The sequence below is a fragment of the Saccostrea cucullata genome, unplaced genomic scaffold (genome assembly GCF_032062105.1).
Source record: "Saccostrea cucullata isolate Sc308-1 unplaced genomic scaffold, CSIRO_AGI_Scuc_v1 ctg2050, whole genome shotgun sequence".
In the NCBI taxonomy this organism is placed as follows: domain Eukaryota; kingdom Metazoa; phylum Mollusca; class Bivalvia; order Ostreida; family Ostreidae; genus Saccostrea; species Saccostrea cuccullata.
This window is the reverse complement of record NW_026926947.1, coordinates 1-27,648: the sequence shown is the minus strand read 5'-3', so window position 1 is coordinate 27,648 and position 27,648 is coordinate 1. Positions and strand designations below refer to the sequence as shown.

Sequence of the window (27,648 nt, the reverse complement as noted above, 5' to 3'; positions counted from 1 at the left end):
ATTTCACCGTACATCGGACACAAATTAACCATGCATCGGACGCATTCCGATGCAAAGGTAATCACTACTGTTTTTATACAGAGCCCAACTGACAGGTGTTTTTTGCGGAAATGGAAAATAAAACTCCTAATTTTCAGTCAAAATACAAGTTATAGATATATGACGTCTAGAATCTTACTCAATTTATTTCTACAAACCAGAGTATGGTAACCCATGAGAAAAACGCGCGAATTACTGCATTACAAGCATTTCAATGCATTTCTAAGGCAAAGTGTGGCATCTTGAATCGTTCTACATATGTGCAACGATATCGTCAATTAAGATTAAGTTGAAGGTCATTTCTTAGATAAAAGATAAAAGTATATCCATATCAAGGATTTTAAGGTACTGTCATAAAGGTATGATACGTTTTCGGTCTAAATACCGTCTGTCCGATGCATGGTAAACAATGTCCGATCCATGGAGAATTCTTTGTTATTCTTAAAAATTCGATTTTTGATGATTTTATCAATAAAGGACATATAATTGTGTCCCGAATTAATATTTTAATCACAAACTAAATGATAAGCTTAATTTTGATAATTTTCCATCGGTAGCGATATCACTAGAGCTTGTTGAAGTACAAGGGTGTCCGATGCATGGTGAATTCATCATAAGACTATATTCTCACGAACGTTTGCCAAAATAAAAAAAGCAACAGGTTATTGAGAAATATGTTGATGATACAAGGATATTTCTGAAGTCACAATATTGCAAGTTATATGGTTGACACAATAACGTAATTTGGCCATACATTTTGTTTGAAAGTATTCTTTAAGGTAGGATTTTTCTCTGGTTTCTGACTAGATATTCAAAGTATATATTTGCTTATATGTCTTATATATTGAGGTTTAAGGAATTTATAATTAAAAGACCATATTTTTCTTTCCTCATCACAATTGTACAACTTTAAATAGAAACGGTAAACTGCGTTTGAAAACTAGCAGGGACTATATTTTTGGCGGAATGGTGGCGTATGGAAATATCTTCTTTTCGGCCTCTCAGAATTATAATAGAACAATGAATTTAGTTATAATTTTTACACAATCGAAGGCTTGGAGAAATTTTCAAATGTATATAAGATTAATAGTGAGGGACTATACTTTCACAATATATAAAATAAATATAATTTTTCAAACAAACTAGAACTGTATTAGCTTTTAAACGCTTCCTATCAAAGTGCAGATTTGAGCCAAAAATCCATAAAAAGTATTTTTTCTCTCTTAGTAAAAGATCAAAACTTTTTGTTTTTGTATCATTTTGTACATTTATAAGACTACTTTATTATATTTGAAAACAAAAAAAAAGTTAAATATAGGAAGCATATGAAAATAAATAATATATCCTAAAAAATTAAGAAAAACAGAGAAAATTCGAATTAGCCAATATCCACTTAAGTTAAATTATTTATGTAAATTTGGTAGTATCATGCTATAGACCCAATATAGTAATATGTTTTTATGCCAAAAAAAAAAAAAAAACCAATCATCTTTTGAAATAGAAGTAGGAACCCACATGATTGGCACCAGTTATTTTTTATTCTTAATGTCAAGGAAAAAGATAATGACTTTGACCTGACCTTGCCTCTAATATAAAACGGTCAAATTTAATTTCACTGATAATATCACTTACTGATATTGCCCTCTTGATTCTGTGAAAATTTCATTAATTTTTAAAATATTAGAAATATGAGAAGAATCCTACCTATTATGACTTTGAATTTTTTTTTTTACGATTTTTTCAGTTTACCGATCTTACTAATAATACATTGCGGATGTAATCGTTATAAATACTTATATCTCAATGACATCTTATCCTACATCTGTTTTTAAAGTCTATCCTGGGTTCTGTCATAATTTGATTTATTTAAAAGGACTTTTAAAAACGATTAATTTTATCAATTTCATGAAGAGAATCTTGCCCCCGCAATAGAACAATAGAAAAGAAAAACGACTCTTAAACAATAAGACATTTTGACAAAAAAATCAATTGTAAAAATATACTACATTATCTTTTTTTATTTTGTTAAAATATATAAAAGGAGTCATTCAGCACTCATTAATAATGACAAAGGTTATGTTTTGTTAATCGTGAAAGGTTACATAATAAACACTCACGTGAAATTTCATCTTAAAGCTCTTCAGATGCAACTCATTAGAAAGAAAGGAAACAGCCACTTTAAACATACAAAATACAGAGTCTATTGATATGTTTAAGTATTTACTGGCAGTCATTTGGAATGTAAGTACACATATGCGTATTTCTTATTTTTTTTAAGGCCTTTGAACATTGTATCAATATTATTATTAGTTTTAAGAACAATTGATATCAAATCAGCTTTAACTTTAATTAGATGAAAATTAAGAAACCCTTGGTCTGTTTAGAGAACATTATACACTTTTTCTTTATACCTTTAATCTATATAATAAAAATAATTCGTAAAACCATAACAGTTTAACACAATTTTGAGATATACCACTGTATTTTTAAATTAAGTATTCTGGCCATAATTGGGCATTTTCTGTAACTTATAACAAAAGACTACGTATTTTGTTGTTTTATTGTGAGTGAAATGAATTAATTAGAATTGCTAATTATTCACTCAATATAATTTCTTTAAGATGTTCACAATTGTCTCAAATGCAGATACAAGATCAATAATATGGCTGGAAAATAATGAAACAAATGGTGATAACGAACAATATTCAAGATCAGAAGTCCATAAAATAAAACAAAATAGGAGTAAAGCAAACATGGACCTCCAAAACATCAGAGGTGTATCAGGTGCCTTGGAGGAAAAACATTTAAAAATAGAAAAAAAAAATGTCATGTGTCAACTGACGTGTGTCTTTTGTGAAATTTTTAAACGTTCAAAGAACTTTATTTGGTAGTAACCAATATTTGCCCCCAAAATCAAACTTTGACGGAGTAAAATTTAATTATGTTTTAAAACAGGGGGATTCATGCTGACTTCAAAGTACTGAATGTTTTCGTCAGCAATGACGTCATATGTTTGAAATGACGCCAGGAAAATGACGTAAATCTAAAATTTCCATGATTTCTATAGAAAAATGCAAAAATTGCGTCAATATTTTGAGTAAAAATCACCGAGCGCAGGTGTGTTCAGGCTCAATATTTTGATATAATGTGTAGAATAATAATATCAATTAAATATGCAAATATTGTTCCTGAACAAACATGCGCTCTATAAATTCTATAAATAAAATTGTTGACATTTTGTCCATTTTGTCTTTTTTCTGAAAAATAATGCAAAATCCGACGAGTTTGTGACGTCATAAATTTAAAAAAAATTGTCAACAACCTACTTTGAAACTATAATATGTTTTGTTAATTTATATTTTTCAAACAATTTGTACAATACAACACATTTTAAGAATTTTTCAAAATTTAATTTTTGTAGGGGCAAAGATATGCAATATACTGAATATAGTTCTTTTCATAATTTGCACGGTAATCTAAGAATTTGAAGAAAAAAATGTGAATCTTGTAAGTTTTCTTAATTTTATGACCTTGCATTGTATTTCCTTATATGATAGCAAAACCATCGCTGGTTTTGAAGTTATGACCGTTGGAATACACTAAAATAATGGCAACATTTGCATTGGACTGAGGAATGAATTAAAAGTTCCCCAAGGGGCCTCTAAAGCTTATACGAATTAAATGTTCATTTTTGCTCCTCTGTTACTTTTTTACTTTTCTTGGCCTTTTTAAACTTGTCACGAGGCACTTTCTTTCCTCATAGTTCAATTAATTGTAACCGAGAAACCTAGAGGTGATAATTAAGTACCCACAGGTAGGATGTGGTTAGAAATTACTCGTTATGCCATCATAAAACAACAATATAACAATAATTATATTTAGATAATTCATTATGAAGGAAAAATTTAGATTGTAATTTGAGCTCGAATACGGGCCGTTTTCTCCATATATTTAATAAAAAAAACATTGTTCTATATACAAACTCATAAGTGGCAATATAGAACTAAAGATTGTGCTTAGATTTCGGCAATGACAGAAATGACTGATACAACCCAGCCCTTTTTAAGCTGTGTCGGCGCATATAACGTTATGGCATCTTACAAAAACCTATTAACAGTTTAGTCTTTTCAAGTATGTGCACATCCTGTTATGCTGACCCACTCACACCTCATTTCAATTGCATGAAAATCTACCAGATCATCTTGATCCGACTTAAGTTGTGAATGAATAATTAAACTTAAGTTGCAGTCTTTTTACAAGACTGTTGTATTTGCCAAATGTAGTTTTGCAATCAAAATAGATGGAATGACAGCATGATTCAGAAATATTATAAAGTAGAAATTGAACTTTCTTGTACACTTATTCTTTGGGAAACAATACAGACTGTGCAAAATGTTTTACGCGTAAATTTTATATTTACATACCTTTAAAAAATCAGTATAATATACATGTAGTTAATATTCCATCCACTTGGGGATAACTTTAAAAAGCTGTTTACCCATGGAAAACCATTATTAACCATGTTAACCTCGTCTTCTTCTTGTTTGACAAATATTTTCATGTGGTTAAAATTCTCAATGTTAACCTCAACAGTTAGTTGTATTTATACATTATTGCCAAGATTTTTTTTTGGTTTCCTAACGTAGCATACCCAATCTTCCTGATTGAAAATCATAATAAAAATTGTGCTTCATAGGAATTTTGAAATGGAATAGTTGATTCTATTCTATAACGTCCAGTTCTGAACATGGATATCATTACTTTATAACATTCAATTATTCATTGAAACAGAGGTTCCTGATTTTCATAACTCATCGTCAAAGGCTCTAGAAAGATGTCGACCACTGTTGTAGTCCAGCAGCCGACAGCCGGTTCTGGCAATCCTCTGATGGTTACAGGGATCGAGGGCCATAGAGACTGGAGCACGGGGTTGTTTGACTGCTTTGACGATCTCAAGTCATGTAAGCTCTTTATCATTTCGATTTTACATCTTAGATTTCATTAGCAAAAGAGGAACTAATTACAGATCTTCAACGTTTGAAAATGCATACGGGTCTTTGTGATGTCATAGTTTGTATCTTTTAAAAAGGTCTAAATCAGAACTACATTTCTGAGATTGATTTATTAGGATAAATAGTTCAAAACAATCCTCGATAAACTTAAAACTTAAACAAAACTTTCACACTTGACATTCCTAAAAAAAGAGTCTGTGAAACATGTTGCTAAACATTTCTAAGTTTAAATAAATGTTGATGATGTTACATGAATATTGTTATTGATATTAAACTTTGAAATCCATGTTTGCAACCTTGAAGTATTATATGAATTGAATCAGGTTTGGCCTCTTATTTTAATGACTTCCTTTGGCACTGGTTTTCGAATAGCATCAGTTACAAATTATTGAGATAAAACTACGATATATTTTTCTGAAAAAGATTAAAAGTTATTTGAGATAAAAGTTTTAAATTTTTTTCTATGATCGATGTATGGAAGAAACTTGAACGGAAAACTTTATCATTCCGTGTAGTACATGTATATATGTGACAAATGTATAGGTATATTGAAACAATATGATCAATCTACACTTGTCATACTAAATAAAAAGAAAGTTATATGTTATTTTCAGGTCTCCTCGGTTTCTTCTGCCTCCCTTGTACAGTATGTTCAGTTGCCTCAAGGACTGGGGAGTGCTGCTGTATGCCTTACTGTGTTCAGGGAGGAACGGTTGTTCTAAGGAGCAGAATCAGAACCATAGGAGGCATCCAGGTAAATAAAAAAACCAAAATTATATTTTTTTTATTTCCTCTAAACAGACAATGTGGATGATTTTATTGTAAAGAAAATCCTTTGGACGTACTTTCTGTTATTAATCTTTTCTGTATCTTCTTAACAGGGCACGGCTTGTATGGATTGTGTGATTTTGTCGTTGTTAGGACCGTGCGCCGTGTGCCAGATGCAGCGGGAACTTGATAACATGGGAGTCCCAAAATGAAGAACAATTAATCGGATCACAATTCAGTGCATGATCATTATCGTTAAAGGACTATCTTATCAGTTACTTTGATTGTACTTACTGCAATACTGCTTCCTGTTTTAAACTTGTATATTAGTTATAAAAAAAAACGCTGTTGTTTTATATGCTCACAAAACAAATATTTAGTTCTAATTATAAAAAAATAAATATTAATAGTACAGAATATTATAAGAATTATATTTTGATGATGGAAAAGTGTATCGTTCACATGTCAAACTGAAAATAATGGTGAACAAGTCTGTTTGTTTTGATAGGCAATCAATTTTTTTTGTAAATTCATAAACAGAAACTCCTAAAAGTTAGAAAATCTTTTTATTCTGATTATAAAACAATGTATTTTTGCAAGTAAGTATGCCAAAACTATAAAATTAAACGTTGAGAGTTTGAAAAATGCTCTTACTGAAAGAATTAGAATAGAAAAATTTCTTTTGTTGAAAAATTGTAAATATGATGAATTTGAAAGACACTGGCAGGAAATAGTTTAAAAACTTTAAAAATTTTCTTACCGTTACTTATTCAATAAAGTGTGTGCCCTCTCATCTTTTCTCCCTCTCTCATTCTCGTTTTTTCCCTTTCTATTTCTCCCTCTCTCTCCACATAAACTTTCACACTAGTTTATATTACCTCTTTGTTTGTTTTTTGCTTTATTTCATACTTTCTTGTATACTTATTCATATATACGTCTGTTTTGTATTTGTGTAATTTGTGTGAAAGTTAAAATAAACTCTTTAAAAAAAGAACTACTCCAATAAACCCCTTTGGACGGACCTGCTTTTGTTAGAAAAAAAGTAGTTTGATTATGTTGAATACGCCATTTTGTAATAACATTCAGATTCTTTCAGATAAAAGTAAACAAGTCAAAGAAGCCAATTTGATAGCGAAATTATGTTTTGAAAATCAGGTTTTCAAGTCCTTAAAATCTACATTTAACACGTTCCTTATTTAAAGTGATACAGGTGCCCTCGACACTTAAAGCAATTGTTAGATCTAGGCGTTATTTATTTCTAACAAAGTTAATAACTTGAAAATAGAACGTTTTTTATAGATGCATAACAAAAGTAATTATATTTGAGTAGAGAATAAAAAGAATACTTGTAGTATAGTACCTATTGATAATTTGGACTTCACGCTGTAAAATATCTAGTCCTTGATTTTAATCTCTATTCAAATATAATTACGTTTGTCATATATATTGTTTTATAATCAGATTAAGTAGATTTTGATTGCCTATCAAAACAACAGACTTATTCACTTTTTGAAAGATCCATTCTTCAATCTCTACTGCATTAGTTAAGTTGATTATCATACCTCTAAGGATTCCTTACTTTATCAATATAAATCGATATCGCTGATACCATGCAAAAATTTGCATCATTTTGATGAATATAAGCTGTAACACAACTGCCCAAAAAAATTTTATTTCTTAAACTCATATATTTTGTAGATGTTATGTTTTAGCATAACAATATCTGTGGGTTCGAGAGTTGAAGTATTTTTTTGTTAGAGTAACTATTTATACTTATATCAGAATGTAATTAATGTTGACTTAAGAATTTTTATGACAAAAAGATAGATTTCAAGTATTTATGGCATTGAATGAGGGATATACGAAATTGGCATTATGTAACCTAATTAATTTCGTCAAAAGTCATCAATTCGCAAGTTCTTTTACTGATGCACTGACCTTGTCAGCAAATGCATTCAATAATTGGAAAAAAGCCGTTGGACTTTTTCATACTAATGCTTCGGAAATTTCTTATACACTAAGTTGTCGACAGAACATTATGTCAATCCGATTATGTCAAGAATTACACTACGGGTGTGACCGCTCGGAAGGGAATGCTTACATCTCCATGACATCTTATCCTACCTCCGATGTCTTAGAGATCGATATTTGCTCTGCTCCTCTGACTTCTATCACCTGAATGTACTCATGATGTAGAATAACGTTGGTTATCTCTAAAAAAAAAACTTGCTTTTAACGTTCAAGTGGGTTGGATTATGGCTTTCATATTTCACAGGTATATTCCTTGTGACAAAACCTTTCTTTTGGTTCCACCAAATTTGGCCTATTGACCTTGACCTCAGAGTTTTATCCCACTTTACAAAAATGCCAAATTCAATAGCTTTGGCCATAACTTTCAAACAACTGGTTTTATTGTCAATCCAATGACCTTGTCAGCAAATACAATTTATTATTGAGTCAAATGTTGACTGACTTTTTTCATACTAATTATTAGTCCATTGTCTATACACTGAATTGACAACGGATTTTTCCGTTATTTCCCGATCGTGAGAAGGATCACACGGATGTGACCGGTCGGCAGGGAATACCCACTCCTTCATGGCACCTGATTCCACCTCTTATATTTGCTCTACTCCTATTTTGTTTTATGGACTTTTGATCTTGAATAGTGTTCGTTATCTCCTTTTGTTTCATTTCAATCAGATTTTGAGTTTTTTTTTTGTTTTTTTTTAACAAGTCCTTCTAACTGGTAAATTGGTTACATGTACAAAGGGAACAAATTCTGATCTCCCCCATTGTTTAAGACATTCGCCGAAACTTGTCCTTTGAATGTTTTCCTATTATTTACATTTTCATCATCATCTCAAACCACGGCCAAAATGAACGATTCTCTCCCATTCTGGCCATGGTTGAATTAAAAGAGATTGTTTTATACCTTAAAATATTGACCAATGCGAGTAAAGTATAGTCGGATAATGAACTCTGATGCGACCTTTCATTACCAAATCGCAGTGTACGAATACTGCTGATGTAAATTGTTGATTTCAATTGCGATGGTAACAAAACTTGTCATTGAAAGAATATACAAATATCGTCCAATAGACACCCGTAAATATTCAAGACTACGACACTTTTTGTGATTTAGCAACCACGGGTAGGAGAGAACTATGCGGACTCTGGACCGTGGCTTCAGACGATGCATTTGCATCTACATCTACAACTTTTATTTCAAACCCTTTTACATAATTTGCATTCGATGTCATAAAATAGGATTTATGATGAAATATAAAATGATAGATAAGAATAATTAATCAACAATGATCTTTCTGAATTCAAAAATTATATGCCGTTACCACCTCTATTCGATTACGTCCTGTCCTAACAGAAAAATAAGTGTCTTTCGTTTATTTGTACAATGGAATGTATAGAATTTGTATACAAATACATGATAGATAGAAGTTACACAGAGAAAGCATCAAAATATTAAAAACAGAACTGCCAGTTTCTCTTGTGAGATGCTGCCTTTATGGGACTCCCATATTGTCGAGTTCTCTCTCCATCTGACACACTGCACACGGGCCACAATGAGACAGAACTATACAGTCATTGCAGGCGGATCCCTACAAGCAATATTTGAAAGTAACTTGAAAATAAAAAGATATGTGAAACAAATTAATCAAACAACTAATCAGAGGATTTTTTTTTCAAAAATTTATTTAATGTAAGGAACCATTATTATGAGTGTTTGACATTATAGACCTGAATGCCGCCGATGGTTCTGATTCTGCTCCTCAGAATGACAGATCCTCCCAAGATACAGTGAGGCATACAGCAGCACTCCCCCGTCCTGGAGGCCACGTGACACAGAACACAGGGTGTACAGCAAAGTCCCAGTAGGCCTATAAAAATAGAGATGATAGATTATAATACTATTTAGCAGGTTTATTGTGGTGACATGGGTGGGGAATGTTAATTACCTCCACGTGTGGTTCAATTATTTCTGAATCATGGTTATCTTTATAGCTCTTTATTATGTTCCATTGACTATATGTACCGTCTTTGAGTAAATAAAATACATTAAACTTTTCTTCCATGATACTTAGAATGTCACCATTAACATGTACGTCTGTATCCTTTCTGCATCTGTCTGGAATAAAACATGCTTACAAAAACAGTGTTTGTGATATTTAGATTCAAAGTGCAAACATTGATAAATTTTACGCTTCAAAAAGTTTGCCAGGGTTATTGGTTATTGGTTATTGCTGGTGAAGAAATGATAAACATTTACCTTGTCTGATATGACCAAAAAAAAAAAAATAATAAAATCAACCTGCACCCTCAAAAAGTTTTGTATGTTTGCTATTTTGTTAAGAATTGAGTTGGTTTCTCATTTCATTTCCTATACTGTATATTATTTTAACAGGCCCGTGTCTTCTCTGCTCCTCCAATTTTGTATTATATTCCAAGGAGCTTTTGACATTTTGTTTTGATGTTATCGTCGTACAAGTATTTAACGTATGTATGCATATCAGGTAAACAAAGTTTACCTTTTATAATTACGTACGGGACTTTAAATGAATCTTAAACCAGTTTAAATGAACAGTGACGATAATGAACAGGATATATTCATATTTAAAAAAAAATAAAGGTACTTATTGTGATTAGGACAAACGTCATCTAAACTTGGAATTGGTATTAATGGAGTGATTCGCAACAACAATCCGACGAGAACACGTTCTGTAATTGACTGATTGATTGTTTTTTGTTTTACGTCCAGTTCGAGAATTTTTCACTCATGTAAAGACGTCACCATATATCTGCGAAGGGCTTCAAATTTTGGCCTTTACTCGGCACTCAGGCCCATTGAGCAGTGAGGGATCATTATCGTGCCCACGCCTGCCGTGACAAGGGATCTCGGTTTTTAAGTTCCCCTCCAAAAGATCCACAACTTTCAAATCAAGTGCCGAGCGCATGGCGAAGGAACAGTTGTTCCTCATTTTTATCGACTTAGGTCAGTCGCGGCCGAGATATGAACTCATAACCTCTCGATGACGGAGCGAGCGCTCTACCAAGTAAGCTGACATGAACGGTCAATTTGTAATGTAAATAATGGCCTAACAATTAAAATAAAAACGCCAGTCAGCATTCAACTAAATGATAAAGTGTATTTGTTGACAAGGGTCATTATATACACCATAGAACTTACAATATGCATGATGATTTTAACGAGACTGTTGGTATTCTTGTTTCATCAACTTGTTCGTCAATAATTTTCTTCGTTTTAGAAATTGGTCATACGGAGAACATGATTTTGCGTTTCGAATCGATTGAAAGATGTCATCTCCATATACAGGTGAGGAAGGTAAATTGATGCCTAAGTAAAGGAAGTTTATGATTGAAAAAAGTCATCAAGTTTTTCATAAAGCATGTTTGTTAGATGACCATTAATGTCCTTTCTGAGTAAAATATCCAAATATGAAACAGATGTATAAGACTGTGTAGTGCCTTTATTTCAAGCTCACTGAAATAGATCTTATCGAAAAAAGAATGGAAATAATTTTTGACAATTAACAATACTTTGTTGATATATCTTAAGGTCGAGTTGAAAGATACATCGAATGATCTTGTCTAATGACGTACGTAGGTACTATATAACATTTTGAACAAATTTTGTTTCATATGCACATAAATATAGTTTCGCTATTGAAGGGGTAATATTGGTATCCATGGGAATTCCAATTGATTGTTGGGACATTTTTTGCATCTCTGGGTTACATTATCAGTGGCCAATATTCCACATAGACAAAAAAGTTGTAGCCTAAACATCACTTTCTCTGGAATAAAACATTGGATTGAATAAAGGGGCGGAGAGTTGATAATAAATCGTACGTATTAATTTATTAAGTTGCAAATGCTATAAAGCATTCTTAGCAATTTGCACGTTCATACCTATATAATTATGTTTGCAGTTTTGTTTTATATTAATTTTTTGGGATAAAACTATTCCCTTCGCTGAAAAGGTTTTAAGTCAAAGTTATTCATATTAAGTCTCTTTCAGAAAATTTCATCAAAAGCAACAGGTGTCCATAATAATTGCAGGAAACGAAATTGATATCATGAATTATATTTCGTTAGTAGGAAATTCAACGTACTGATCGAATTTTTATTATTCGTCAAGAAAGTTTCAATATTTTCGAAGAAAAGTAGTATGAGTTGAGAGTTCTGTTTTGTTAAGTGGTCTTCACATCACGATATAAACTGTAAATGTGTCTATAATATTATTTTTAATAATCAAATTAAAATGATTTATTGTAGAAGTCCGAATTTGTAAAAAAAAAAAAAAAAGCTCCCTTTGACCCCTTCCCCAACCCGCAAAATACCTATCGGAAGGAAGCTTCTTTTTTTATCACCACTTTGCACCTCATGTTCAATCTGTGACTTCACACTAGCTTACACTTTAGCAGAGAGAGAAATATACGATACGTACAATGTTAAACTATTGCCAAAACAGAAACACTTACACATTTTAATGTCTGAGAAGCAGTCAAACAGGCCGGTACTCCATTGCCTATGACCGAGAATGTCCGTCACCATCAGCCGATTATCTTGAACACCCGTGGGTTGTTGAACAACTACTGTAGTTGACATCCTCGTGTTCTTTTTTTGACGAACTCAAACCTCTGAAACTGAAAAAGAATTTTTATATATAAAGTATTTAATGTATTCGGGTTTTCCTTTTGCTTCTTTGTAAATTAGATAAAACACGCATTTTTTTTAGAAATGAAATAATAATATTCATAAATCTCTTTGAAAAACATGTACAGTTTTAAAGAAAAAATATTCTATTTTGGAAAAAAAGATATAAAAATGCATCATTTTTTTTTAATTTGGGATAGAATGTAAAATATTTCTTTTATAAAAGAAACTATTGAACATTAAATTTTTATAAGCGTTTTTAAATAAAAAAGAACATTACCTTTCCTTGTTTAAAACGTTTACAAATGCACCCTATTCTCGGGGTGTTGGTACTTATGCAGGAAGAGATTTACTGTTTGTCGCCTAGAGACCATCAATTCTATCAGTTTCCTTTCACCAATTAGAATGTTTATAATAATTATTATTCCTAAGGTTAATCAGCAAGAAATGTTCATCAATACTATGGAATCCGGATAGGGCCAAAAAGTTCACTATCGCACCATCGAGCATCAACTTAAATGTCGATGGCGCGATAACGCGATGGCGCTATGACGATGAAACGGTGGTGCGATAACGATGAAGCTAGGATGCGATAGCGCGATGACGATGATGCTATGGCGCGATAATGCCATGAGGATTGTGCTATAACACGGTTGAGCGATAGTGAATATCGCTTCATCGTCATCGTACTATCGCACCATTGTCATTGCACCATTGTGTCATTACTATCGCACCATCGCGTCATCGCATTATCGCACCATCGTCATCACATTGTCGTGCCATAGCATCATCGTCATTGCGCTTTCGCACCATCACTTCATCGTTATCGCACCATCACTTCATTGTCATCGAATTATCTCTTCATCGCTCTATCGACCTTAACCTCGATGGTGCGATGATGCGATACTGAGCTGGCCCTATCCGGATTCCATACAATACTCCCTAAATATGCGATGAAAATATATATAAAACAATACTAAACAGGTCAAGTAAGGTATTCTAAAACAACTATTATCATGTGTTGATTGATGACTTGAATTTTTCGAACATACCAGTTTTTATGTAGATGATTTATGTCGCAGCCAATCTTGCTCTACTGCCAAACTTGATACTTGAAATCACTTATTTTAGCTTGAGAGGATAAAAAAATATAGCTTTCACTGATTTTACCTTACAAATGAAATAAAAACACAATTTGAATCTTACAAAGTTGACTTTTATCAAGAACAAAGCATTCGCATCAGTTAAACTCCTTTTCTCTGAATTACAGAAATGTGTTAATTTTACTTGGTCACTCTTACATTTATACAGTTGCATTCTCAAACAGAACGTAAAACATTCAATCAATCTAAACCTCTAACTGAGACAAGAATAAAGTTTTTAAAATCCTCAAGGTAAATTTCATTTACTCTTTTAATCTATTTTAACCACTATATCAGCCGATGTACATAGACGATTTTCTATCAATTTAATCTTATTAATGCAAAATTGCAGAATTAATTTTACTGAAGGAATCAGATTTGATGTTTGTTGTTTAAAAGATCTTAAGAAAAATGCATGATTCCTTTAAAAATGCAGTGCAAAGTGTTGAAAGAAAAAGAGGTTCCACCCGATAGGTATAAGGCGAGCTGAGATGGGGGTCAAAGGGAGCATTTTTTGCAAATTCAGACTTCTACAATTAATTCCTTTGATTGGATTAGTGAAAATAATATTATAGATATATTTACAGTTTATATCGTGATGTGAAGACCACTTAACAAAACATAACTCTTAACTCATCCTACAAATTTTCTTAGAAAATATGGAAACTTCCTTCCGAATAATCAAAATTCGATCAGTACGTTGAATTTCCTACTAACGAAATATAATTCATGATATCAATTTCGTTTCCTGCAACTATTATGGACACATGTTGCTTTCGATGAAATTTTCTGATAGAGACTTAATATTAATAACACTTGAACTTTGGCTTAAAACCTTTTCAGCATAGGGAATAGTTTTATCCCAAAAAATTAATATATAACAAAACTGCAAACATAATTGGATAGGTATGAACGTGCAAATTGCTAAGAATGCTTTTTAGCATTTGCAACTTAATGAATTGATACGTACGATTTATTATCAACTCTCCTCTCCTTAATTCAATCCAATTTTTTATTCCAGAGAAAGTGATGTTTAGGCTACAACATTTTTGTCTATGTGGAATATTGGCCACTGATAATGTTACCCAGAGATGCAAAAAATGTCCCAACAATCAATTAGAATTCCCATGAATACCAATTACACCCCTTTAATAGCGAAATTATATTTGTATGCATATGAAACAAAATTTGTTCAAAATGTTATACCCAGGTACTTCATTAGACAAGATCATTCGATGTATCCTTCAACTCGACATTTAGATATACGAAAAGGTATTGTCAATTGTCAATAGTTATTTCTATTCTTTTGTCGATAAGCTATATTCTAGTGAGCTTGAAATAAAGGCACCACAGAGTCTTATACATCTGCTTCATTTTTGGATATTTTACTTAGGACATTAATGGTTATCTAACAAACATGCTTTATGATAAACTTGATGACTTTTTTCAATCATAAACTTCCTTTACTTAGGCATCAATTTACCTTCCTCACCTGTATACGGAGATGACATCTTTCAATCGATTCGAAACGCAAAATCATGTTCTCCGTATGACCAATTTCTAAAACGAAGAAAATTATTGACAAACAAGTTGATGAAACAAGAATACCAACAGTCTCGTTTAATGCCATCATGCATATTGAAACTTCTATGGTCGACATAATGACCTTGTCAACAAATACAATTTATCATTTAGTTGAATGCTGACTGGCGTTTTTCATATTAATTGTTAGGCCATTATTTACATTACATTAATTGACCGTTCATGGTAGCTTAGTTGGTAGAACGCTTGCTCCGTCATCGGGAGGTTGTGAGTTCATATCTCGGCCGAGACTGACCTAAGTCGATAAAAATGAGGAACAACTGTTCCTTCGCAATGCACTCGGCACTTAATGTGAAAGTTGCGGATCTTTCGGATGGGAACTTAAAAACCGAGGTCCCTTTTTCACGACAGGCGTTGGCACGATAATGATCCCTCACTGCTCAATGGGCCTGAGTGCCGAGTAAAGGCCAAAATTTGAAGCCCTTCATAGGTATATGGTGACGTCTTTACATGGTTTTGTGGTTATGATTTTTGCAATACACCTGGCAGACAAGGATTTCCCAAAGGTTAAAATGTCCAAAGTTACCCTCTATAATTCGTAAAACTTACCGGGATGTAATATAGCAAGGATTGTTTGTTGGTTTTCCCATGGTAGCATACCCATTCCTCTTGATTGAAAATTATAATAAAACTTGTGTTTCTTATGAATTTTGAAATAGAACACATGCTATTATTCTACAACGCCTTGGTTTGAACAAGAATATCATTACTTTATAACATTCAATGATTCATTATAATAGAGATTCCTGATTTTCAAAACAGACTTATCGTCAAAGGCTCTAGAAAATGTCGACCACTGTTGTAGTCCAGCAGCCGACAGCCGGTTCTGGTTATCCTCTGATGGTTACAGGGATCGAGGGCCACAGAGACTGGAGCACAGGGTTGTTTGACTGCTTTGACGATCTCAAGTCATGTAAGCTTTTTATCATGCCTGTTTTACGTCTTAGGTTGCATTAGCAACGAAGAAACTAATAATACAGATCATAAATGAACGTTTTGAAAATACATCCTGGTCTTTATGACGTCATACATTGAATCTTAAAAGTATATATCATAAATTCATCTTTTAGATTTATTTATTTGGATAAACTGTGCAACACAATCTTAACAAAGATTTTTTAGAAGATATAATTACCCAACAAAAGTTTGATATTTTCTGTTAAAGAACAAGCGATTTAACTTTAAACTTAAACAAAAACTTCCACACTCTGACATTTCTAAATAAAAAGTCTGTGAAACAGGTTGGTAATCATTTCTAATTTTAAATAAATGTTGATGATGTTACATAAATTATATATTGTTATTGATATTTAACGTTGAACTTCGTGTTTGCAACCTGGAAGTATTATGTGAAATGAATGCAGGTTTGGCCTCTAATTTTAATGACTCGTTTTGGTAATGTTTTTCGAATTGGATCATTTGCGATTTATTGCGAAAAAAAAACAAAAATCTTTTTTTCTAAAAAAAGATTAACATTGATTTAAGAAATAAATTACATATTTTTTTTTCTTTCTTTGATCGATGTTTCAAAGAAACAAAAGGAAAACTTCATCGCTGTGCGTAATATACATGTGACAAATGCATTATGTCGACAAAATAGATTAAGAATGATTGGCAGTTTTTGTCATGGCTTTATTGATTAATAGTCAAATCAATCACCAATACAATCAATAGTCAAAATCAATCATCAATACAATCAATAGTCAAATCAATCATCAATACAATGAATACAATGATGTACACAAGTAAGTCGGATTAAAATTATCTTGAAACTGTATGATCAATCTACATTGTCATACTAAATAAAAAGAAAGATATATGTTATTTTCAGGTCTCCTCGGTTTCTTCTGCCTCCCTTGTACAGTATGTTCAGTTGCCTCAAGGACTGGGGAGTGCTGCTGTATGCCTTACTGTGTTCAGGGAGGAACGGTTGTTTTAAGGAGCAGGACCAGAACCATAGGAGGCATCCAGGTAAATAAAAAAGCCCAAAATTATATTTCTTTAATTTACTCTAAACAATAATGTTGTTGATTTCTTTGTTATGAAAATCTTTTGGTCATACTTTCTGTTATTAACGGTTTCTGTGTCTTTTTAACAGGGTACAGCCTGTATGGATTGTGTGATTTTGTCGTTGTTAGGACCGTGCGCCGTGTGTCAGATGCAGCGGGAACTTGATAACATGGGAGTTCCAAAATGAAGAACAATTGATTTGGATCACAATTTAGTGACCATTTTCTGTAAAGAACTATCTTGTCAGTTTCTTTTGTCTGTTCATGTATTTACTGCAATTCTACTGTATCTTTTTATAAACTTTTATATCAATTATGAATAAGCTCTGTTATTTTATATGCTCACAAAACAAATATTCAGTTTTGATTACAAATAAATGAATACTAATAGTACAGAATGTTTTAAGAAGTTCTTTCTTGATGATCGGAAAGTGTAACACTCAGTTGTCAAAATTGAAAATAATGGTGCAGAAAATGTAGAAGAGTTTGCATTTAAAGTATATCACTGAGGGAGTCAGCTAGATTCAAGTTCCCACGCCAAGAACAAGTCCACTTTCCGAGAAGCAGCTGTGTATCAGTTCTTCAAACTGACTCACCTTTTTACAGGGCATGTCTTTTTACGGTGATTTTCAGGGAATCAGCAAAGTATTTCGATTTATTTTTATAAAGTGAAAAATCCGTTGAGGTTTATTTGTTAACTTTATGAACAAGAATCACTCCATAAAACCTATGTTTAGACCCACTTTTATAGCAGAAAACGTTGGTTGAATATAACGAATGTGCCATTTTTTCAAATGTATTAATATTTGCAGCTCAAATAAATGCATTGAAACGCCATTTTAGTAATAATGTTTAGGTTATATCAGAAGATAGTAAACAAGTCAAAAAAGTTCGTTGTCAATTAATACCGAAATTATGTTTTAAAAATCAGGTTTTAACGCGTTAAAAATTCACCTTTATCACAAGACACTTTTAAATTTCTACGTTCCTTATTTAAAGTGATAATAGTGCCTCAACACTTAAATTTGTATTTGTCAAATCTAGGCGTTCTACATTTCTAACAAGGTTAATAACTCGATAATAGATTGCTTTAGGAGATGTATTATAAAAGTAATATATAATATAGAGAATCAAATGAAGCCGAACTAGATATTTTTCATCGTGATGTCTTAAATCATTAAGAAGTACTACATCAATTGATTTGATTATAACAAGCAGCTTAAAGAAATCATGCTTTTTTTTTACATTAAGAACTTTTAAACAACAAAAATCAATTTTGATTCCTTCAGTAAAATTAATTCTGCAAATTTTCATTCATTAGATTATATTGATAGAAAATCATCTACGTACATCGGCTGATATGGTTATAAAAATAAATTAAAAGAGGAAATAAAATTTAGCTTGAGAATTTATATTTTTTTTCTGGTCTTAATTAAAAGGTATAGATGGAATGATTGTTTTACGTCCTGTTTGAGAATACAACTGTGGAATTCAGAGTAAGGGCGTGAAGATCACAAAAAATATTTAACTGACGCAAATGCTTTGTTCTTGTATAAAGTGATTATCAACTTTGTAAGATTCAATTTGTGTCTTTATTTTTATCTGTAGGGTAATATCAGTGAGAGCTTTGACTTTTCATTTTGTATTCTCTTAATCTCAAAGAAAGAGATTTAAAGTGGCAAGTTTTGCAGTAGAGCAAGATGGTCTTCGACATTTATCACCTAAATAAACACTGTTTTTTTAAAGTATACAAGTCTTCAGTCAACACATAAAAATTAGTTGTTTTGAAATACCTTATTTTACCTGGTTTTCTAATATTAGCATGCATTTTGACCGTATATTTTATAACTTTTTCCGAACTATCAAGTTTAGACCTGTATAGTTTTTGCTTTGTTGTTTTTCGTCTACAAGAAAAAATGGTATGGAGGAAGGGAACTGATGACAAATTCCTTGTAGATTAACCTTAGGAATGATTATTATTATAAACATTCTAATTGGTGACAGGAAACTGATAGAATTGATGGTCTCCATGCGACAAACAAACAGTAAATCTCTTCCTGCATAAGTACAAACACCCCGAGAATAGGGTGCACTCGAAAACGTTTTAAACAGAGAAAGGTAATGTTTGTTCTGCATATCTTAGCTTAAGACGGCTATAGATATTTTATGTTTCAGTTCAATTTCATAATTTTTTTTATTAAAGAAAGATTTTTACAAAATATACCATTTTTCGCAAAAAATTCACTTTACATATTAATATCAAATATTATATTTTTCCCGAGAATTGAACAATTATTTTCTTAAAAATCGCACATGATTATAAAAGAGATCATTGAAATAGTAATATTTTATCTTTTAAAAAATTGTGTTTTTCATTTTAAAAGAAAAAAGGGAAACACAATGCACCAAATATATTACATTTTAATTTTTTTGTTTCAGAGTTTTGAGTTCGTCAAACAAAGGAAACCAAGATGTCAACTACAGTAGTTGTTCAACAACCAGCTGGCGTTCCAGATAATAGGCTGAAGGTGACGGACATTTACGGTCACAGACAATGGAGTACCGGCCTGTTTGACTGCTTCTCTGACATTAAAACGTGTAAGTGTTTCTTTTTATTTTGCAATAGTTTAAGAGTTGTGTAGTCGAGAGATGCAAAAAAATTCGAATTTCCATGGATACCAATCGCGCCCCTTTATTAGAAAAACTATATTATGAAGCAGAATTCGTTCAAAATCTTATACCGAGCACGTGTAGAGATCTTTCGATGTGTCCTTCGGCTCGACATTTAGATATATCAACGACGTATTGTCAATTGAAAATAGTTATTTCCATTCTTTGTCGATATGATATATCCCGGTGAGCTTGAAATAAAGGCACCACAGAATCCTATACATCTACTTCATATTTGGATATTTTACTTGAAAAAGACCTTCAAGGTTATTTAACAACCAAGCTTTATGATGAACGTAATGACTCTAACTTTTCAATCGTAAACTGCCTTTACTTAAACAGCAATTTACCTTCATCATTTGTATTCGGAGTTCATATCTCTCAGTCGATTAGGTACGCAAAATCATATTCGATGTATGAACAATTTCTAAAACGAGGTAAATTTTTGACAAACAAGTTGATGAATATCAACAGTCTCGTGTAAATTTATCATGCAGTTCGTAAGTTCGACAAAATGACCTTGTCAACAAATACAATTTATCACTTAGTCTAATGCTGACTGACTTTTTTTTTATATTAATTGTTATTCTATTATTCCATTATTTACATTACGAATTGTTGCCGGATTTATGCCGATGTTTTCCAATCACAACAAGGGGCACACTGCAGGTGTGACCAGTGGGCATGGGATGCTCACTACTCCATGGCACCTTATCCCACTTCTGATGTTTTGGAGTTTCGTGTTTGCGCTGCTCCAATTTTGTATCGTTTAATGGACTTTTAAGCTTATAAACTATTCGTTATTCATTATATTTGTTTGAAAGTGTCATAATATTTTCCTTTTACAAGATTATGTTTCTGTCAAGTAAATAATACAAGTATATTTTGCCATATACCTTTTCAAAGATCAAACGTGAAATGGTGCATGAAATGTATAAACTAAATGTGATGCACGAACAAGATATCAAATTGTGTGTAAAACAAACAAGTTCACGAAAGAAATAGGCAAATATGGGCATTTAATTTTTTTTCTTTTAATGCAGAATGTGGCTTGTCGATCGGGGATGCGCATTTCTCAATAACACCCGTTCCCAATTAAATTGAAGCATTTGTCCTGTTCACGATTTGTACTGTTATTTTTTCTTTTTAAAATAGATATATCCTGTTCAATTTCTTCACTGTTCATTTAAACTCCTTTAAAATATTTATAATTATGTATAATTACGTAATTATATAGAGGTAAACTTTGTTTACGTGATACATAGTTACATACATTAAATATGAAGATAACATCAAGTAAAAAAAAGCTCAAATTTTAAAGCTCTTTGGAATTTTCAATACAAAATTGAAGGAGAAGAGCACACAAGGGCCTTTTAAAATCATAGGAAATGGGATCAGAAGTCAACTCAAATCTAAACAAAAATGTCAAACATACAAACTTTTTGGGGGAAAGATTGATTTAGATTATTTTTCGCCATATCAGACAAAGTTAATGCTGATCGTTTCATTACCAGCAACCATAACCAATAGCCCAGACATAAACTTTTTGAAGCGTAAAATTTAATTAAGATTTGCACTTTGGATCTAAATATCACATACAAAAATGCTTCAAACTAAAATTAATGATGATATACCAGGTATCAGGAAAGAAAAGTATAATGTATTTTATTCATTCAAAGACGGCATATATAGACAAGGGAACATAATAAAAAAAAAAGTAAAGATGGCCATGATTCATAAATGATTGAAGCACACGTGGAGGTAACATTCCCCACCCATGTCACGTCAATAAACCTGCCAAATAGTGTTATAATCCATAAATTCTATTTTAATAGGCATACTTGGATACTTCTGTTTACCCTGCACTCTGTGTAACGTGGCCTCCAGGACTGGGGAGTGCTGTTGTATGCCTTATTGTGTTCAAGGAGGATCTGTCGTTCTGAGGAGTAGAATCAGAACCATCGGCGGCATTCAGGTTTATAATGTCAAGCACTCTTAAGAAATAGGGTATCATTTTAAAACATGATCGGGATATAAATACGGGTTGGTCACGAGATCAAATTCCAGCCCGAAGGGCTTTATGATGAACTAGATCTCGTACCAACCCGTATTTATAGCCCGATAGATGGTTCAAAATGATATCTTATGACATATATTTACATTTGTTACTCATTCATACTTTAAATTTGCCTGATTGTGACTTTAAACGTGTGAAATGTTTTATTTTTCAAATCCTTCGGCATGTATGTAATGCACTAAACGCGCGTCGACCCTTTATGACGTCACTGAGAAATTACGTCGAACGTTTTTGACGTTCGAGGAACCTGTATTTATACGGTTATAGATACGCATTGCTTTCAGTAGTGTTATATAAAGGGAAACATTTGCAAATGTAAATATATAATAATGAATATCTATATGTAGATCTAATGTGTGAAAAAAATCTTCTGGTAAGTTTTTTTTTTTTTTTTTTCGTTTTCATCTAATTTCACATTTATTTTCAAACAATTACTTGTAGGGATCCGCCTGTAATGACTGTATGGTTCTGACTTGTTGTGGCCCGTGTGGAGTGTGTCAGATGCAGAGAGAACTCGATAACATGGGAGTCCCATAAAGACGATATTTCAGAAGAGAATCTGGAAACTCTATTTTTAATTAAAGTGACGCTTTCTCCTTGTAGCCTCTATCTATTATATTAGTATACCCATTCTGTACATATATATTAAAATTTTCATTTTAAAATAAACAAAAAACCCCAATTTTTTTCTCTTAAGGCAATAATTCAACTTAAAAATGTGATAACTGCATAAGATCTTTTAAATCAAAAAGATCATTATATTGCATACTTATAGTTTTTATATTTGAAATTGTAAGCAAAGATGTCAAATGTCAGCAAAAAAATCCAAAGCAAAAAATGATTTTTTTTTAAAAGAAAGTTTTGTAAAGTACAGAAAAGAATGATAAACGTACATTTTTATTTTAACTGTTTTTTCCTACCAATTCTGGAACGAAACTGTAAATAAAAAATAACTTTAAGTATAAAGTGCTTTCTTTCATGCACATCATCTAATTGAAAGGATTTTAAACTTTAAAAAAATCACGCACGGTATCTTTGAGGCCCACTATAGCATATAAGATTTCTATATGATAAGCTTTTACTTGGAGGGGATAAAAAAAATGCAATGTGGATAGTGTTATGCATACATGTGCTTATTTCTAAATATACATCATAAGTGCTTGCTACGACTAGTTTTCGAGGTTGGGAAAACATTCATACCTGAGTTTTTAAATGAACTCGAAACCTTCTACAAGGATATAAAGCCACATTAAGGCCGCCCAAAGCTTTGAAGTTTATATAAAACATAGCACTAAATTGCAAACTAGGTTTTTATTTCACTTCGCACGTCATGTACACAAATACAGCCAATAACATTAGAACATTTCCTAAGCTACGTGTATATAGAAACAACACATGTTTGTGTGATATTTAAAAATATTTAATGACCACCTGCCTTGTTGACTCGAGGGCAATTATCAGATTTCCAAACACTGCGATATAATCAATCAGAAACTCTTTTTTATTATAGAGTATTTGTGTGTAAAGTATTGATTTTTTTTCTTCAAAAATTTAGTTGCAAGTGACAAGGTAATTAAATTTGGTAATAAAAACACCTGTCTTTGATGTAAATATGAATTTAATATATCTTGGCATAAATTTTTTGAAAATCAACGTGTTTTTTTAACCAAAGGATAAACCAAACAAGACCGTAACGCTAAAAATCATACCGTCACGAATTTCTCAAAAACAATTTCCCCTTACATTTAACAGTCTGACTCAATACCTATTTGTTAAAAACTTTTCTGTATCACTTGATTCTTTTTTGTTACCACTTGAAACTTGTTTTTATAGCATAGAAGCAGAATTTTTTCTCGATTTTTTAATACACTTACTTTTAACTCTTTACAAAAGACCAGGAACTATAAAGCATTCAAATAGTCCAATACGTTACTTACACTTTTAAAAAAATTTGATCTGATTTTGTTTACATTTATTGTCATCGTCTGATATACAGATACCACCTAAGCCATTTTAAAAGCAATTGGGGATTGGGGTCGTATCATTATGTACTGCAACACTGGTCCTCGGTTTATACGATCACATCCGAAGAACCGGTCTCCACGTCCCACAGTGCCCGGGATTCGAACCCGCGATGTAAGAATCAACTCCTTACTTTGCGACTCTAGAGCAGACGCTCTACTACTGCTCCACACCCCATTTTAATTTTTGTATTTTTAAACAAGCTTGAAATATAATTCTATAGACAATATATGTTGTTTTATATTAGAATTAAAGGTAGATAATGAGGTTTTGATTAAAATTAAATTAATCACTTTTTTATTTTAATTCCTCAAGATGTAGAAAAAAATATTGTGAATTTTTGTTTTCGATGTTAACCATTAAAGTTTATAATTTTCTGCGAAAAAAAAAAATATGCACACATTTGAATAAACTGTGCAGTGCATTTCCAAATATTGTGTATTTCTAAAAAAAAATTCATGAAAAAACAACATACATTTGAGATAAAATAAAAATGTAATCGAATAAGAAGAAGGTGTTGCCAGTGAAAGGATACATTACGACAGGTTTATTAAAACCGGTAAGCAGAAATAAAAAGCATTGCCAAAATTTCACTTTATATAATATACGTGCATGTATCGTTAATTTGGCTTAAAACCTTTTCAGCAAAGGGAACAGTTTTATCCCAAAAAATAATATAAAACAAATCTGTAAACATAATTGGATAGGAATGAACGTGCAAATTGCTAAGAATGCTTTTTAGCATTTGCAGCTAAATAAATTAATACGTACAATTTATTATCAACTCTCCGCTCCTTTATTCAATCCAAATTTTTTATTCCAGAGAAAGTGATGTTTAGGCTACAACCATTTTGTCTATATGGAATAGTGGCCACTGATTATGTAACCAAGAGATGCAAAAAATATCCCAACAATCAATTGGAATTCCCATGGATACCAATTTCACCCCTTTATTAGCGAAACTATATTTGTGTTCATATGAAACAGAAATTGTTCAAAATGTTATACTTATACCGAGGTACGTCATTAGAAAAGATCATTCGATATACGGGAATCCCTCAACTCGACCTTAAGGTATATCAACAAAAAATTGTCAATTGTCAAATGTTATTTCCATTCTTTTGTCGCTAAGATATATTCCAGTGAGCTTGAAATAAAGGCACTACAGAGTCTTATACATCTGTTTCATATTTGGATATTTTACTTGTAAAGGACATTAATGCTTATCTAACAAACATGCTTTATGAAAACTTTGATGACTTTTTTCAATCATAAACTTCCTTTACTTCAATTTACATCAATTTACTTTCCTCACCTCTATACGGAGATGACATCTTTCAATCGATTCGAAACGCAAAATCATGTTCTCCGTATGACCAATTTCTAAAACGAAGAAAATTATTGACAAACAAGTTGATGAAACAAGAAAACCAACAGCCTCGTTTAAAGTCATCATGCATATTGTAAGTTCTATAGTCAACATAATGACCTTGCCAACAAATACAGTTTATCATTTAGTTGAATGCTGACTGGCGTTTTTCATATTAATTGTTAGGCCATTATTTACATTACATTAATTGACCGTTCATGGTAGCTTAGTTGGTAGAACGCTTTCTCCGTCATCGGGAGGTTGTGAGTTCATATCTCTGCCGCGACTGACCTAAGTCGATAAAAAATGAGGAGCAACTGTTTCTTCACCATGCACTCGGCACTTAATGTGAAAGTTGTGGATCTTTCGGATGAGAACTTAAAAACCCAGGTCCCTTGTCACGGCAGGCGTTGGCACGATAATGATCCCTCACTGCTCAATGGGCCTGAGTGCCGTATAAAGGCAAACATTTGAAGCCTTTCATAGGTATATGGTGACGACTTTACATGAGTGAAAAATTCTCGAACAGGACGTAAAACAGAAGACAATCAATCAATCAATTACAGTAATCAATTTTTTTTTCAATTTCAACACGTTTTCCTACCCCCAGCATGTCAAAATTTGCCATTGTGCAGACGGCAACAAATCACAACTCATATATAATTCCATCTTATTATTGCCTTGACAATTTATTTTCACAAATATTCAATTTAATGTGTACTTTACTTTAAGATGGCATCATTTTTTTAAAAGAAAAGAATTTCCTTCAAAATATTTATTATTCTTAGATGATTAAAATTTTACTCTTAACTCTAATGTAAACTGGAAGTTATAGTAAAAAGTAGTTCCTGATCACTGTTGCCAAGGGGGGCGTGACTCTATACCTACATTCTTTATACTATATAAAACATGGTCTTGCGACTATCTAGTCCAATCAAATTACACTATTTAGACTAAATTAAATTAGTCTGAAAACAATTTATAATATGAGCCTAACAAAGGAGACAATATTGTTACCCGCTTTGTCAGCAGGGGCCAGACCATACTGATCGTGTAATCTATGTTTGTTTTTCTTTTTTAACTTTTTGATGTATCAGTGTCTGTGTGTGTTTTGTGAAGTTTTTTTACGTTCTAAGTTTCTTTTATCTAAGAATTAAAAAAATAAGGATTATGCATGTTTTTCTTAATTACATCTTGCATTGTATTTTTTAATATGAGAACAAAGCATTGCTGGTTTTTGGTTATGATCTTTGCAATACACCTGGCAGACAAGGATTTCCCAAAGGTTAAAATGTCCAAAGTTACCCTCTATAATTCGTAAAATTTATGTAATATAGCAAGGATTTTTTGTTGGTTTTTCCATGGTAGCATACCCGTTCCTCTTGATTGAAAATTATAATAAAACTTGTGTTTCTTATGAATTTTGATTAGAACACATACTATTATTCTACAAGGCCTTGTTTAGAACATGAATATCATTACTTTACAACATTCAATTATTCATTAAAATAGAGATTCCTGACAGCCGGTTCTGGTAATCCTCTGATGGTTATAGGGATCGAAGGTCACAGAGACTGGAGCACGGAGATGTTTGACTGCTTTGACGATCTCAAGTTATGTAAGCTCTTTATCATTTCGATTTTATGTCTTAGGTTTCTTTAATATAATAGAGGAACTAATTACAGATCTTAAATACATTCTGATTTTGTGACGTCATAGATTGTATCTTAGGTATAAATCAGAAATATATTTCTTAGATTGATTTATTTAATAAATTATGCAAAACAATCTTGAATATAAAACATTTATATCAAAGATACTTTGGAAGGTATAAATACCAAACAAAAGTTTAATGTTTTCTATTGAACAATAAGAAATTTAACATAAAACTTAAACAAAAACTTCCTCACTCTGACATTTCTAAAAAAAAAAAGAGTCTGTGAAACAAGTTTGCTAAACATTTCTAAGTTTAAATAAATTGTTGATAATGTTACATGAATATTGTTATTAATATTAAACTTTGAAATTCGTGTGTGCAATCTGGAAGTATTATGTGAATTGAATGCAGGTTTCGCCTCTTATTTAATGACTCGTTTTCGTTCTGGTTTTCAAATTGGATCAGTTGCGAATTATTGCGATAAAACAAAAATCTTTTTTTCTTAAAAAGATTAACATTGATTTAAAAAAAGAATTTCATATATGTTTCTTTCTTTGGTCGATGTTTCACAGAATCTTAGACAGA

At 31.8% G+C, this 27,648-nt stretch overlaps 4 protein-coding genes and 1 long non-coding RNA gene across 5 annotated transcripts; 3 read left to right on the top strand and 2 right to left on the bottom strand.

Moving 5' to 3' along the window:
* The first annotated feature begins 2,197 nt into the window (after positions 1–2,197).
* Positions 2,198–17,500, top strand: LOC134272991 (cornifelin homolog A-like). Its single transcript, XM_062755161.1, has 4 exons — positions 2,198–2,280; positions 16,000–16,172; positions 17,091–17,230; positions 17,358–17,500. The coding sequence occupies exons 2-4, from the start codon at positions 16,046–16,048 to the stop codon at positions 17,454–17,456; spliced, it is 366 nt and encodes a 121-aa protein (XP_062611145.1). The 5' UTR covers positions 2,198–2,280; positions 16,000–16,045; the 3' UTR covers positions 17,457–17,500.
* On the top strand, positions 4,802–6,797 carry LOC134273001 (cornifelin homolog A-like). Its single transcript, XM_062755172.1, has 3 exons — positions 4,802–5,000; positions 5,666–5,805; positions 5,933–6,797. Exons 1-3 carry the CDS (start codon positions 4,874–4,876, stop codon positions 6,029–6,031), a joined length of 366 nt encoding a protein of 121 aa, XP_062611156.1. The 5' UTR covers positions 4,802–4,873; the 3' UTR covers positions 6,032–6,797.
* On the bottom strand, positions 9,210–12,942 carry LOC134272990 (cornifelin homolog A-like). The gene is made up of 4 exons (XM_062755160.1): positions 12,796–12,942; positions 12,341–12,505; positions 9,579–9,718; positions 9,210–9,439 (listed from the first exon to the last, which is right to left on the bottom strand). The coding sequence occupies exons 2-4, from the start codon at positions 12,465–12,467 to the stop codon at positions 9,344–9,346; spliced, it is 363 nt and encodes a 120-aa protein (XP_062611144.1). The 5' UTR covers positions 12,468–12,505; positions 12,796–12,942; the 3' UTR covers positions 9,210–9,343.
* On the bottom strand, positions 16,000–16,761 carry LOC134272992 (uncharacterized). Its single transcript, XR_009993333.1, has 2 exons — positions 16,358–16,761; positions 16,000–16,227 (listed from the first exon to the last, which is right to left on the bottom strand). It is a non-coding gene; the product is annotated as an uncharacterized LOC134272992 (long non-coding RNA).
* Positions 17,501–19,299: 1,799 nt separating the features above from the next.
* LOC134272989 (cornifelin homolog B-like) lies at positions 19,300–22,669 on the top strand. Its single transcript, XM_062755159.1, has 4 exons — positions 19,300–19,386; positions 19,708–19,866; positions 21,774–21,913; positions 22,457–22,669. Exons 2-4 carry the CDS (start codon positions 19,740–19,742, stop codon positions 22,550–22,552), a joined length of 363 nt encoding a protein of 120 aa, XP_062611143.1. The 5' UTR covers positions 19,300–19,386; positions 19,708–19,739; the 3' UTR covers positions 22,553–22,669.
* Positions 22,670–27,648: the final 4,979 nt, after the last annotated feature.